This window comes from Mustelus asterias, chromosome 20 (assembly GCF_964213995.1).
Source record: "Mustelus asterias chromosome 20, sMusAst1.hap1.1, whole genome shotgun sequence".
Classification (NCBI taxonomy): Eukaryota; Metazoa; Chordata; class Chondrichthyes; order Carcharhiniformes; family Triakidae; genus Mustelus; species Mustelus asterias.
This window is the reverse complement of record NC_135820.1, coordinates 2,760,623-2,775,843: the sequence shown is the minus strand read 5'-3', so window position 1 is coordinate 2,775,843 and position 15,221 is coordinate 2,760,623. Positions and strand designations below refer to the sequence as shown.

Genomic DNA, 15,221 nt, shown 5'->3' with positions numbered 1-15,221 from the left:
TTACCAAAGAAGGACAAGAGCAGCAGATACCTGGGAACACTACCACCTGGAGGTTCCCCTCCTGACTTGGAAGTATATCGCTGTTCCTTCACTATCAGTGGGGCAAGATACTGGAATTCCCTCCCTAATAGCACTGCGGGTGTACATACACCTTGGGGACTGCAGCAGTTCAAGCAGGCAGCTCATCACCACTTTCTGAAGGACAACTTGGGGTGGGCAATAAATGTTGGGCCCAGCCAGTGACGCCCACAACCCAGAAAATGATTTTTTTAAAAAACTACTTTATCGAAAATCAACTGACCTCTGGTGTGTACTACATACCATCTATATATATCTCTTTCACTTCAGTTGTCATCAGGCCAAAACTAAACTGACCACTGTGGATATATCGGATCTTCAATTTGAGGATAATTGCAGTCTTTTTGCACACTCTGCACCAGATTTACAAAGCCCAAGAACACAGGAGTTGGGAGTGGGAGGAGACTGTTTGGCCCCTCAAGTGTGCTCCACCATTTGATAAGATCATGGCTAATCTGAATGTGGCCTCAACTCCCTTTGTATGCCGTCACAACCTTTTACTCCCTTGTTGATCTAACATGCCCTGGAATATATTCAATGACTTAGTTTTAACCTGTTCACAGAACCATTACAGCACAGAAGGGCATTTGCCCCATCATGGAGTCCGGCATTTGGAGTATTAGAATCACAGAATCCTACAGTGCAGAAGGAGGCCATTCGACCCATCGAGTCTGCATCAACCCCAATCCCACCCAGGCCCTGTCCCCTTAACCCCATGCATTTACCCTAGCTATCCCTCGACACAAAGGGGCAATTTAACATGGCCAATCCACCTAACCCGCACACCTTTGGACTATGGGAGGATACTGGTGCACCCGGAGGAAATCCACCCAAGCAGACACGGGGAGAATGTGCAAACTCCGCACAGACAGTGACCCAAGCCGGGAATCGAACCCGGCCCCTGGCACTGTGAGGCAGCAGTGCTAGCCACTGAGCCACCATACCGTGCAGTTCTGGTCGCCACAATATCGGAAGGACATGGAAACTTTGGAGGGAGTGCCAAGAAGGTTCATCAGGATGTTGCCTAGTCTTGAGGGTATTGGCTATGAGGAAAGGTTAAATAAACTAGGATTGTTTTCACGGGAAAAAGATACAAAAGTCTGAGATCACATACCAACCGACTCAAGAACAGCTTCTTCCCAAATGCCATCAGCCTTTTGAATGGTCAAATCATATATTGCGCTGATCTTTCTCTACACCCTAACTGTGACTGTAACACTATATTCTGCACCCTCCCCTTTCCTTCTGCCCTTTGAACAGTATGCTTTATCTGTACAGCACAAGAAACAATACTTTTCACTGTATACCAATGCATGTGGCAATAATAAATCAAATCAAAAAACCAAGGACAGTTGATGGGGGAGGGGCTCAGCAACATGAAAGAGGACACCTATCTTTCATGATGCCCAGTGATTAACATTATTGGATCTATATGTAATGTATATAATCTGTAACCGATATGATTGGATTGTGTGTCCAGGGTGGGTTGAGTAACTGTATAAGAATGACTGATTTTCTTTGTTTGGTGGAGTAGCACATGGCCAGCCCCAGTGGCTTCTCCCTGCTGGTGTAATTCAATCAACTGTCGATTGAATCAGGCTGGAGTGTTGAATGCTTCTTCTGAGTTCATCTCCTTAACATGGCCACTCGACACTTCGAGCTGGATGGTGCCAGGCCCACTCCATCTCTGTCACATGCAAGGGGTGGGCTCACAGCTCAGCAATTCAGTGCACAATGCTCACACAAAGGCATGCCCCTCCACGTGGCCAAGCGGCCAAACAAGAGGCAGCAACAGGATGGCTCCTGACCCTGTCACCCGTCATTATGTGACAGAACCTGACTGATGCCATGGTCAATCAGTGCCCAGAGAAGGTAGGAGCTCTGTCCCCATTGGGTGGATTGCAGCAGGTCGACTGGTCCGGAAAATTGGGCAGAATTGATTCAGAACAGAATGAAGACCGAAGACGTTTGCAAAACCCACACTCAGTAAAGTGTTACCTTTTCCCAGCTCACAGCATGGTTAGCACAATAGTTTGCACTGCTGCCTCACAGCGCCAGGGACTCTGGTTCAATTCTGGCCTTGGGTCACTGACTGTGTGGAATTTGCACGTTCTCCCTGTGTTTGCGTGGATTTCTTCCAGGTGCTCCGATTTCCTCCCACAGTCTGAAAGATGTGCAGGTCAGGTTGATTGACCGTGCTAAACTGCCCCTTAGTGTCAGGGAGATTAGCAGGGTAAATATGTTGGGTTAGGGGTAGAAGGCTTGGGCGGAAATGTTGATGGTGCAGGCTCGATGGACCAAATGGCCTCTTTCTGCACTGAAGGGATTCTATGATTTCCTTCCCATCACTGCAGCACTGCTCCCCATTGGCTGGAGCAGACATATCCCATCATTTGCCTGATGTCAAGCCCTAATGGTGTGTCCTTATTGGCCATTTCAATCAGTGCTGAGAGAAATGATGCCTCATCCATTCCAATGTCTCAGAACACACAAGTGTCTCATTCGCCTTTCGGTCACCTCATCTACATAATGGTCACCCAGCAGACATGATGTCAAGCAGCAAGGAAGGGGTAGTCTGCGCTGACTGGCATTAGAAAGCCCCAATAGAAATTGAGATAAAAGAAGGCAACAGGAGCGAGTTCTTAAACAAAAACAATATGCTGGAAATACTCAGTCAGTCAGACTGCATTGGTGAGGGGAGAAACAATCAATGTTTCAGGTTGCTGACCTTTCATCAGGAAAAGATCTTCCAATGTTATTGGCAATATGGCCACTCAGTGGAGGAACAATCATTAATATGAATTGGAGTCCTTGTATTACCAACACAATAATACATGCAAAGAAGCAGCTTATACCAATTTGTATAATCAAATACATTAAGAAGATTGTTTGTATTTTCTATCTGAAACATTCATTCCAAGATATCTAACCAGTATACTTTCATTGACAATATACATTTGTACAATCATAGAATCCCTACAGTGCAGAGGCCATTCAGCCCAACAAGCCTGCAACCGACAACAACCCCACCCAGGCCCTATTCCTGTAAGCCCACATATTTATCCTGCTAATCCCCTACAGTAGGGTCAATTTAGCATGGCCAATCCAATTAACGCACACATCTTTGGACTGTGGGAGGAAACCGGAGCACCCGGAGGAAACCTACGCAGACACGGGGAGAATGTGCAAACTCCACACAGACAGTGACCCGAGCAGGGAATCGAACCCAGGTCCCTGGCGCTGTGAGGCAGCAGTACTAACCACTGTGCCACCGTGCTGGTGACATATCTGAAGGTGAAAATACTTTATTGGAAAAAATTCCCCATTCAATGCCTTCTCAAATTTTTGATCAGAGGAAAGAAGGCTTCAGCATATTTTATTTACAGTTTCAGTTGAATGTGGCCAACAATTATATTGGGAGTTATGGAATTCCCAGAACCTGATGCTCGACAGATTATGGTTTGAATAGGTAGCTGTAGAGATAACAATGTGGTTTTTATGATTTTCCAAAATTCCCTACATTTCAGAACAACCACAATAATTTGGAAATGTGATGCAATGGATTTACGGGCCACTTCAGAAGACATTAAAGGTTAGGTATCTGTTGTAAGATGGGGGTCACACATCACGTGTACATAGTGCCATTAATGTAAGTAAAATTTCAAATAAAGCTTCAAAGGAAAGAAAAATCAGGTCGCATTTGACAGTGATGCTCATAAAACGATATTATCACATTTTGATTAAAGGAGGAGGTATTAATGAGTATCTTATCGGAGGACCGAGTCAGGACGGAAGCTCAGGAATTGTAATTATTAGAGCTGAGGCAGTGAAAGGCACAACCATCAATCAATGGAGGGTGAATCAAGTGCAAGGGTTAGCAAACGCAGAGAGAACAGAGGATCGCAGTAGGTTAAGTTGATAGCGTTGAGTGAAGGAGTGACAAATATGTAAGAAGCCAGGGCAAAAAGACATAGATGACAGTTGGTGCACGGACGGTCAGAAGATTACAGAGGTGAGAAGCAAGATTTGGAAATCGTGGAAAATGTCACAGACGGAACCCTGACTCAGAGTCGACAGTGTAAACCTCCAGCCACGACGATAGTCTCTCCAGTGATGTAGGCTGCATCCTGTGAGCAGAGGAAAGAGACAGTGCCGGCACACTCCTCTGGTTCACCGATCCGACGCATGGCGATGGTCTCCTCGAACCGCTGACGCATGCTGTCGTCCGACCAAAGGGCAGAGCTGAACTTGGTCTTGATGACACCTGGGGCAAGGCAGTTGACCCGGATGTTGGCAGGGGCCAGCTCATTAGCTAACACCTTGGTTAGGCCCAACAGCGCTGTCTTGCTGACACTGTAGGGCCCGATTGCGGGGAAGGGCTGGTAGCCGGCGGCAGAGCCCACCAGCACAATGGAGCCCCCACCCTGTCGCTCCATGTGTGGCGCCACCAGCTTGGTTAGGAGGAAAGCCCCCTTGACGTTGATCTCGAAAATTTTGTCCCACGCCTCCTCCGGGCAGTCCAACGTCCTCCCGGCGAATGGATTGGCCGCCGCATTGGAGACCAGGATGTCGATGGCTCCGTGACGCCTCAAGGTCTCACTGACCAGCGCCTCCCGGTCCTCCCTCTTGCCCACGTGGCAGACAGTGCCCACGACACCCAGACCCTCTGCACGCAGCTGCTCCAGGGCCTTGTCCACGCTGGCCTGCTTGCGGCTGCTGATCATAACTTGGGCACCGTCCTGAGCCAGGCGCCGGGCGATGGCCAGACCAATACCCTGGGTGGAGGCAGTGACCACGGCCACTTTGCCACTCAACACTTTGCCACTCAACATGATGCCAGGAAATTGGATAGACAACAGACGGTGCAGGGAGCCCTTAACATCTATAGAGTTAGAAACGAAATCTTTGCTTCCAAGAAGAAAAATGGCCAGGGCAGTGGACTCTGAACGCGCTCGTTCCGGGTCACGTGTCCCAAGAGGGGCGGGGTTACAGCTCTGCCAATCGAAGACCGGCCCGAGTGACGGCCCCGCGACGTTGGCCATTTGGATGTGAGCGTCTCCCCACCCCGCCCCCCCCGCTCGAGAATCGACCGCCTCGCGGCCAATCAATGCCCGGCGGAGGCGGGGCCAGCGTTCCCTGGTCAGATTGCGGCGCGGCGATCGGTCTATCTCGCCCCGCCCCGCCCTCTCACGTCAGTCAATCAGCAAGTCGCGTTACTATTGGCCGGCCGCGTCGCCAATCAGGCCTGCGAGTGAGAAAACCCCGCCCATTCCCCAGCGTAGTCATTAGCGTAACCGCCCATTTATTAGCATAGCGCTCACCTCATTAGCATGATAATTTGTGTAACGGTCATCTTATTAGCATAACGGTCAGCACATTAGCATAACCGTCAGCCGGCGTCTCCTGCTCCTGGTTGACAGTAAAAATACCAACAGAAATGATACTTAAAAAGACTGAAGTAAGATGGCCTGCAAAAAAAGGACGAAAAGCAAAACACCGCAGTTGCGAGAAGTTTGAAATGTTTATTCTGTTTTTTTCTGCCAGCAGAGGCAGCAAAGTATTTCCAACATTTACTCATTTCAAATGATCTCCCCCTTGTTAATTTTAAGGATCACATCCCCATCTATTGGAGGGTCAATAAGTGCCAGTTCGCACTTAAAGCTTATTTATTAGTGTCATAGAAACCCTACAGTGCAGAAGGAGGCCATTCGGCCCATCGAGTCTGCACCGACCCACAATCCCACCCAGGCCTTACCCCCACATATTTACCCGCTAATCCCTCTAACCTACGCATCTCAGGACACTAAGGGGCAATTTTTAACCTGGCCAATCAACCTAACCCGCATATCTTTGGACTGTGGGAGGAAACCGGAGCACCCGGAGGAAACCCACGCAGACACGAGGAGAATGTGCAAACAGATAGTGACCCGAGCTGGGAATCGAAGCCTGGACCCTGGAGCTGTGAAGCAGCAGTGCTAACCACTGTGTTACCGTGCCGCCCCGTGTCACAAGTAGGTTTACATTAACACTGCAATGAAGTTACTGTGAAACTCCCCTAGTGGCCACACTCTAGATAACAAGGACACCTATGTCAGACTCCTATTTATTGACTGCAGCTCAGCCTTCAACACCATTATTCCCACAAAACTCATCTCCAAACTCCGTGGCTTGGAGCTTGGCTCCTTCCTCCGCAATTGGATCCTGAACTTCCCAACCCACAGACCATAGTCAGTAAGGATAGGCAACAACACCTCCTCCACGATCATCCTCAACACCAGTGCCCCACAAGGCTGTGTTCTCAGCCCCCTACTATACTCCTTATACACCTATGACTATGTGGCCAAATTTCCCTCCAATTCGATTTTCAAGTTTGCTGATGACACCACCGTGCTGGGACGGATCTCAAACAATGACGAGACAGAGTACAGGAATGAGATAGAGAATCTGGTGAACTGGTACAGCAACAATAATCTCTCCCTCAATGTCAACAAAACAAAGGAGATTGTCATCGACTTCAGGAAGCTTAAAGGAGAACATGCCTCTGTCTACATCAATGGGGACGAAGTAGAAAGAGTCAAGAGCTTCAAGCTTTTAGGTGTCCAAATCACCAACAACCTGCCCTGATCCCTCCATGCCAACACTATAGTTAAGAAAGCCCACCAACTTTCTCAGAAGACTAAGGAAATTTGACATGTCAGCTACAACTCTCACCAACTTTTACAGATGCACCATAGAAAGCATTCTTTCTGGTTGTATCACAGCTTGGTCTGGCTCCTGCTCTGCCCAAGACCATCAGAAACAACAAAGGGTCGTGAATGTAGCCCAGTCCATCATGCAAACCAGCCTCCCATCCATTGACTCTGTCTACACTTCCCGCTGCCTCGGAAAAGCAGCCAACATAATTAAGGACCCCACATTCCCCGGACATTCTCTCTTCCACCTTCTTCCATCAGGAAAAAGATACAAAAGTCTGACGTCACGTACCAACCGACTCAAGAACAGCTTCTTCCCTGCTGCCATCAGACTTTTGAATGGACCTACCTCACACTAAGTTGATCTTTCGCTACACCCTAGCTATGACTATAACTCTATATTCTGTACTCTCTCCCTTCCTTCTCTATGAACGGTATGCTGTCTGTATAGCATGCAAGAAACAATACTTTTCACTGTACACTAATACATGTGACAATAATAAATTAAGTGAAAACTCTGGCCCCTGTTTGGGTATACTGAGGGGGAATTTAGTATGGCCAATGCACCTAACCAACACATCTTTCGGACTGTGGGAGGAAACCCAAATAGACATGGGGAGAATGTGCAGACCCCACACAGACAGCAAACCAAGCTGGGAATTGAACTTGGATCCCTGATGCTGTGAGGTAGCAATGCTAACCACTCTGCCACCATGCCGCCCTTATGGAGCACCATGGGCTGGAGCCTCGGTGCTACAAACCCAGGTTTCATTTGATTTGCTTTATTATTGTCACATGTATTGGGATACAGTTAAAAAGTATTGTTTCTTGTGCTGGTAGGCTTTCTTAACTATAACGTCGGTGTGGAGGGACAGGACAGTTTGTTGGTGATCTGGACACCGAGAAACTTGAAGCTCTCAACAATTTCTATTTCATCCCTGTTGATGTCCTCCACTACGCTTCCTGAAGTCAATGACTATCTCCTTCGTTTTACTGACATTGAGGGAGAGATTATTGACACCGCACTAGTTCACCAGATTCTCTATCTCTTTCCTGTACTCCGTCTCGTCATTGTTTGAGATTGTTTGAACGTAGTAAACAACGTGTCACCACCATCTTCTTACCGATGAACAAGGAAACATCCTTTTCTGATCTTGATGATGTCCTTGCTGCCATCCTAAAATAAGAAAATACACCCCCGGGGATTCGATGCCAGGTTTGGCTGTGGCACACAGATACCTGGGACAGAAATGTTGGGAAATATGGTGCGGCAAAAGCCAAGGCAAATTGTTTCTCCTGTTGATAGAGAGCTCTCAGCATGCTCTGACTATGGCCAATACTCTCTTGCACCAGGAGGTCAAATATACAACCACATGGAAACATCCTAGATCAAAGCACTGGCAGCTTCCAATGATGTCATTGTTCGGGTCAAAGATCTCAGTGATATCTTTATCATTTGATCTATGCCAGTGGCTAACTCTGACGAGACAGGTCATTCAATTGATCTAATCCTAAGTCCATTGCATTGCAAGGCCCAACTTTCCAAGAAGATGATGTCCGAAACAAGAGAGGAGAAGAAAGATAGAGAACAGTGAATCAAATAAGGCTAATAGAAACATGGTAACATAGAAAAACTACAGCACAAAACAGGCCCTTCGGCCCTACAAGTTGTGCCGAACATATCCCTATCTTTTAGGCCTACCTATAACCCTCCATCCTATTAAGTCCCATGTACTCATCCAGGAGTCTCTTAAAAGACCCTATTGAGTTTGCCTCCACCACCACTGATGGCAGCCGATTCCACTCGCCCACCACCCTCTGTGTGAAAAACTTCACCCTAACATCTCCCCTGTGCCTACCCCTCAGCACCTTAAACCTGTGTCCTCTCGTAGCAGCCATTTCCACCCTGGGAAAAAGCCTCTGAGAGTCCACCTGATCTATGCCTCTCAACATCTTATACACCTTTATCAGGTCTCCTCTCATCCTACAGCTCTCCAAAGAGAAAAGACCGAGCTCCCTCAGCCTATCCTCATAAGGCATGCCACTCAATCCAGGAAACATCCTTGTAAATCTCCTCTGCACCCTTTCAATCTTTTCCACATTCTTCCTGTAATGAGGCGACCAGAACTGAGCACAGTACTCCAAGTGGGGTCTGACGAGGGTCTTATATAGCTGCATCATTATCCCCGGACTCCTAAACTCAATCCCTCGATTGATAAAGGCCAGCACACCATACGCCTTCTTAACCACCTCCTCCACCTGCGGGGCCGATTTTAGAGTCCTATGGACCCGGACCCCAAGGTCCTTCTGATCCTCTAAAGTACTAAGAGTCTTTCCCTTTATATTGTACTCCTACATCCCATTTGACCTGCCAAAATGGACCACTACGCATTTATCTGGGTTGAAGTCCATCTGCCACTTCTCCGCCCAGTCTTGTATCCTATCTATGTCCCTCTGTAACTTCCAACATCCCTCCCAGACTATCCACAACCCCACCAACCTTCGTGTCGTCGGCAAACTTACCAACCCATCCCTCCACTTCCTCATCCAGGTCATTTATGAAAATGACAAACAGCAAGGGTCCCAGAACAGATCCCTGGGGCACACCACCATTTAGAAAAAGATCCATCTATACCCACTCTCTGCCTCCTTTGGGCAAGCCAGTTCTGGATCCACAGGGCAGCAGCCCCTTGGATCCCATGCCCTCTCACTTTTTCGAGAAGCCTTGCATGGGGGACGTTATCGAACGCCTTGCTAAAATCCATATAAACCACATCTACCGCTTTCCCTTCGACAATGCGTTTAGTCACATTTTCGAAGAACTCCACCAGGCTCGTAAGGCACGATCTGCCTTTGACAAAGCCATGCTGAGTATTCTTGAGCATACGAAACCTCTCTAAATGCTCATAAATCTTTTTCCTCAGGATCTTCTCCATCAGCTTACCAACCACTGTGGTAAGACTCAACGGTCGGTAATTTCCTGGGCTATCCCAACTCCCCCTCTTGAAAATAGGAACCACATCCGCAATCCTCCAGCACCTCCCCCGTCTCCATCGACGACAAGCCTAAATGCCTAAACAGAAAGCCATACCGCTTTCCAAACAGCATTAAATTTTACAATATCATATTTTTGCATTTCATTTCTGTTTTGCTCTTGATTTTAACCAAATTATTTAGATTGATACCTAATAAAGACCTAACCCTAAGGTATAACCGGAACCCCCCCCTTCCCCTCCCCTTCCCCCCTCCTTCCCCCACCCTCCCCCTTCCTCCCCCACTCCCTCTCCTCGCCCCCTCCCCCTCCCAACCCCCTTCCTCCCCCCTCGCTCCACCCTCCCTCCCTCCCCTCTCCCCCTCCCCTGTCCCTCCTCCAGCCCTCCACCCATCCCCCCTCCCTCCCCCGGTCCCCCCAACCTCCTCCCTCCCCCCTCTCCTCCCTCCCCCTCCCTCTCCCAGTCCCTCCACCCATCCCCCCTCCCACCCCCCTCTCCTCCCTCCCCCCTCTCCTCCCTCCCCCTCCCTCTCCCAGTCCCTCCACCCATCCCCCCTCCCACCCCCCTCCCTCTCCCTCCTGCCCCAGTCCGTCCCCCCTCCCCAGTCCCTCCACCCCTCCCCCTTCCTCCCCTCCCCCCGCCCTGCCCCCCCACGCTCCCCCTCTCCTCCCCCCTTCCCCCTCCCTCCCCCCTTCCCCCTCCCTCCCCGTCCCTCCCCCCTCTTCCCCATTCCTCCCCCTTCCCCCTCTCTCCCCCTCCCCCCTACCCCTCCCTCCTCCCCCCCCACCCCTCCCTCCCCCCTCCCCTTCCCCACTCCCCCTCCCTCTCCACCCCTCCCTCCCCCACTCTCCCCCTCATTCCCTCCTCCCGCCCTCACTCCCTGCCCCCCTCCCCATCCCTCCGCCCCCCTCCCCCTTCCTCCCCCCATTATCACTCCCACCCCCCCTTCTTCCCACATCCCTCCCCCCTCCCTCTCTCCCCTCCCTCCCTGCTACCCCCTTCCCCCCTCCCACCCCCTCCCCTTCCCTCCCCCTCATTCCCCCCCTCCTTCCCCCCTCCCTGCCTTTCCCCTCCCTCTCCCCCCTCCCTCCCTCCCTGCCTTTCCCCTCCCTCTCCCCCCTCCCTCCCCGCTCCCTCCCTCGCCCCCCCCTCCCCGCTCCCTCCCTCGCCCCCCCCTCCACGCACCCCCTTCCTGCCCTCTCTCCCCCCTCTTCCCCGCTCCTCCTCCCCCTCCCCCGTCCCCCCTCCCCCGTCCCCCTCCCCCCACTCCCCCCTCCGATCCAGTAACACTACCCCCCTCCCCTCCCTCCCTCTTCCCCCACCTCTCCCCTCCCTCCCCCCCCTCTCCCCTCCCCCCCCATCCCCTCCGACCCCCGTCCTTCCCCCTACCTCCCCCTCCACCCTCCCTCCCTCCCCTCCATCCCACCCCCATTCACCAGGCAAGACTGTTCTCTTCCTGTTGGGGAGCACTTCAGCGGTCACGGGCATTCGGCCTCTGATATTCGGGTCAGCGTTCTCCAAGGCGGCCTTCGCGACACACGACAGCGCAGAGTCGCTGAGCAGAAACTGATAGCCAAGTTCCGCACACACGAGGACGGCCTCAACCGGGATATTGGGTTCATGTCACATTATTTGTAACCCCCACAGTTGCGTGGACCTGCAGAGTTTCACTGGCTGTCTTGTCTGGAGACAATACACATCTTTGTAGCCTGTCTTGATGCTCTCTCCACTCACATTGTTTTGTTTCTTAAAGACTTGATTAGTTGTAAGTATTCGCATTTCAACCATTATTCATGTAAATTGAGTCTGTGTCTTTATATGCTCTGTTTGTGAACAGAATTCCCACTCACCTGAATACTGGAAATACTCAGCAGGTCAGAGAGAAACAGAGTTAACCTTTCAGATCAGAACTGCCTGCCCGTTCTGGTTTTGTTTTCCAACTTCAAATGTTGTTGAAATATTCCAATCCTTTATCGTTCCAATTGGATGGGTGCCAGTGTTTGTGCCTGTGGTGTGGGATTGTGATTAAGTAATGGGAGTGGCATTCTCAGAGGGACTGAGCTTCTCCTTTTGGTAACACAGATTGTGGAGCTTGTCTCCCTCCCCACCCACACCTTCACCTCAACAGGAACGAGGAAGAAGCTGGAACAACTGAAGGAAAACAGAAAGGCTTGTATTTCTATAGAACCTTTCACATCCTTAACAATATCCAAACCCTTCAGGTAATATGGGCTGAGGTTAGGAATAGGAAAGGAGCGGTCACGTTGTTAGGAGTTTACTATAGGCCCCCAAATAGTAATAGAGATGTGGAGCAAGAAATTGCTAAGCAGATTATGGATAGGTGTTGGGGTCACAGGGGAGTTGTCATGGGGGACTTTAACCTTCCAAATATTGATTGGAACCTTTATAGGTCGAATAGTTTGGATGGGGCAGTTTTTGTGCAGTGTGTGCAGGAGGGGTTCCTGCCACAATATGTGGATAAGCCGACAAGAGGTGGGGCCACATTGGATTTGGTACTGGGAAATGAGCTGGGCCAAGTGTTGGATTTGGTTGTGGGAGAGCACTTTGGAGATAGTGACCACAATTCAGTGTCTTTTGTTATTGCAATGGAGAGGGAGAGGGCCGTACGGCAGGGCATAGTTTACAATTGGGGGAGAGGTAATTATGATGCAATCAGGCGGGAATTAGGAAGCATAGGATGGGAACAAAAATTGTCAGGCAAAGGCACTAATGATAAGTGGAACTTTTTCAAGGAACAAATACTGCATGTCCTTGATAGGTATGTCCCTGCCAAGCAGAGAGGAAATGGCCGAGTGAGGGAACCATGGTTCACAAAAGAGGTGGAATGTCTTGTCAAGAGGAAGAAGGAAGCGTATGTTAGGTTGAGAAAACAAGGTTCAGTTGGCTCGATGGAGGGTTACAAGTTAGCAAGAAATGAGCTGAAAAAGGGACTTAGGAGAGCTAGGAGGGGGCATGAGAAGTCCTTGGCGGGTCGGATCAAGGAAAACCCCAAGGCTTTTTACTCTTATGTGAGAAATAAAAGAATGACCAGGGTGAGGCTGGGTCTGGTCAAGGACGGCAGTGGGAATTTGTGCATGGAGTCAGAAGAGATAGGAGAGCTGATGAATGAATACTTTTCTTCGGTGTTCACCAAGGAGAGGGGCCATGTTTTTGAGGAAGAGATGGTGTCACAGGCTGATAGGCTGGAGGAAGTAGATGTTCGGAGGGAAGATGTACTAGCAATTTTGAATAAACTGAAAGTTGATAAGTCCCCTGGGCCTGATGAAATGTATCCTAGGATTCTTTGGGAGGCAAGGGATGAGATAGCAGAGCCTTTGGCATTGATCTTTGCGTCCTCACTGTCCACGGGGATGGTGCCAGAGGACTGGAGAGTGGCGAATGTGGTTCCTCTGTTTAAGAAAGGGAATAGAAATGACCCTGGTAATTATAGGCCGGTTCGTCTCACTTTGGTGGTCGGTAAGTTGATAGAAAAGGTCCTTAGGGATAGGATTTACGACCATTTAGAAAGATGCAGCTTAATCCGGGATAGTCAGCGCGGATTTGTGAAGGGCAAGTCTTGCCTCACAAATTTGATAGAATTTTTTGAGGCGGTAACTAAGTGTGTAGATGAAGGTAGTGTAGTTGATGTCATATACATGGATTTTAGTAAGGCGTTTGATAAAGTCCCCCACGGTCGGCTTATGAAGAAAGTAAGGATGTGTGGGATAGAGGGGAGTTTGGCCGATTGGATAGGTAACTGGCTATCTAACAGAAGACAGAGGGTGGTGGTGGATGGAAAATTTTCGGACTGGAAACCGGTTACCAGCGGAGTGCCACAGGGATCAGTGCTTCCTGCTATTTGTAATTTTTATAAATGACTTGGAGGAGGGGGCTGAAGGGTGGATCAGTAAATTTGCTGATGACACCAAGACTGGTGGAGTAGTGGATGTGAGGTGGAGGGCTGTTGTAGGCTGCAAAGAGATATAGATAGGATGCAGAGCTGGGCTGAAAAATGGCAAATGGAGTTTAACCCTGACAAATGCGAGGTGATTCATTTTGGTAAGACAAATTTAAATGTGGATTACAGGGTCAAAGGTAGGGTTCTGAAGAATGTGGAGGAACAGAGAGATCTTGGGGTTCATATCCATAGATCTCTGAAGGTTGCCACTCAAGTGGATAGAGCCGTGAAGAAGGCCTATATTGTGTTGGCGTTCATTAACAGGGGGTTTGAGTTTAAGAGCCGTGGGGTTATGCTGCAACTGTACAGGACCTTGGTGAGACATTTGGAATATTGCGTGCAGTCCTGGTCACCTCACGACAAGAAGGATGTGGAGACACTGGAAAGAGTGCAAAGGAGATTTACCAGGATGCTGCCTGGTTTGGAGGGTAGGTCTTATGAGGAAAGTTTGAGGGAACTTGGGCTTTTCTCTTTGGAGCGGAGGCGGTTGAGAGGAGACTTGATAGAGGTTTATAAGATGATGAGGGGGATAGATAGAGTGAACGTTCAAAGACTATTTCCTCGGGTGAATGGAGCGGTAACTAGGGGGCATAACTATAGGGTTCATGGTGGGAGATATAGGAAGGATGTCAGAGGTAGGTTTTTTACTCAGAGTGGTTGGGGTGTGGAATGGACTGCCTGCAGGGATAGTGGAGTCAGAAACTTTAGGACCATTTAAGAAGCTATTGGATAGGCACATGGAGTACTTCGGGATGATAGGGAGGAAATAGCTTGATCTTGGTTTCAGACAAAGCTCGGCACAACATCGTGGGCCGAAGGGCCTGTTCTGTGCTGTACTGTTCTATGTGTTCACACCTGATGAACTATGTTTCTGAATTGCAGGCCCGGCTGTCGGTAACACTGCAGAAAACACATCAAACGCCCAGAAACTGCATTGCGATCATGTCAAAATAATCTGTTTCTCTGACATTAGCTGAATGCAGACCCCAGGATATGGAGAGATCGCCTCTGCTCTTCCAGCAGTTGTTGTGGGAGGTTTTACATCCTGAGAAGGGAGTTAGAGTTTGGCACAAATAAGAAAGACATGCAGGTTAGGTGCATTGGCCGTGCTAAATTCTCCCTCAGTGTATCTGAACTGGCACCAGAGTGTGGCGACTGGGGGATTTTCACAGTAACGTCATTGCAGTGTTAATCTAAGTGTACTAATAAATAAACTTTTTAAATTCAGAGTTTTCAGTGCAGTCAAACAAATGGAGTGCAGAAAGTTGCTGGGGGGGGCGGGGGAAGAGGCGGAAGGAGATGTTTGTTTCGCTTTGCATTTTCTATCTGTCTCACCCTTTAGGGTTGGTTATTACTCAACTACAAGTATATCAATGGGAAGAGGATAACCCAGGGGAAGAGTAGGGCCCATTAGGGACCAAGGGCAATCTGTGGGTGGAGCCAGAAGACATTGGTAGAGTTTTGAACAAATACTTTCACATCTGTCCTCACCCAAGAGAA

The 15,221-nt window shown here is 49.4% G+C and overlaps 1 protein-coding gene across 1 annotated transcript; it reads right to left on the bottom strand.

Annotated features, from left to right (window-relative positions):
• Window positions 1–2,870: 2,870 nt before the first annotated feature.
• Window positions 2,871–5,051, bottom strand: LOC144508361 (dehydrogenase/reductase SDR family member 4-like). The gene has a single exon (XM_078236213.1). The coding sequence runs from the start codon at window positions 4,908–4,910 to the stop codon at window positions 4,143–4,145; it is 768 nt and encodes a 255-aa protein (XP_078092339.1). The 5' UTR covers window positions 4,911–5,051; the 3' UTR covers window positions 2,871–4,142.
• Window positions 5,052–15,221: the final 10,170 nt, after the last annotated feature.

Bases quoted from the DNA above. Each gene is read 5' to 3' on its own strand.
- LOC144508361 (XM_078236213.1), bottom strand. From the start codon at position 4,910: ATGTTGAGTGGCAAAGTGTTGAGTGGCAAAGTGGCCGTGGTCACTGCC.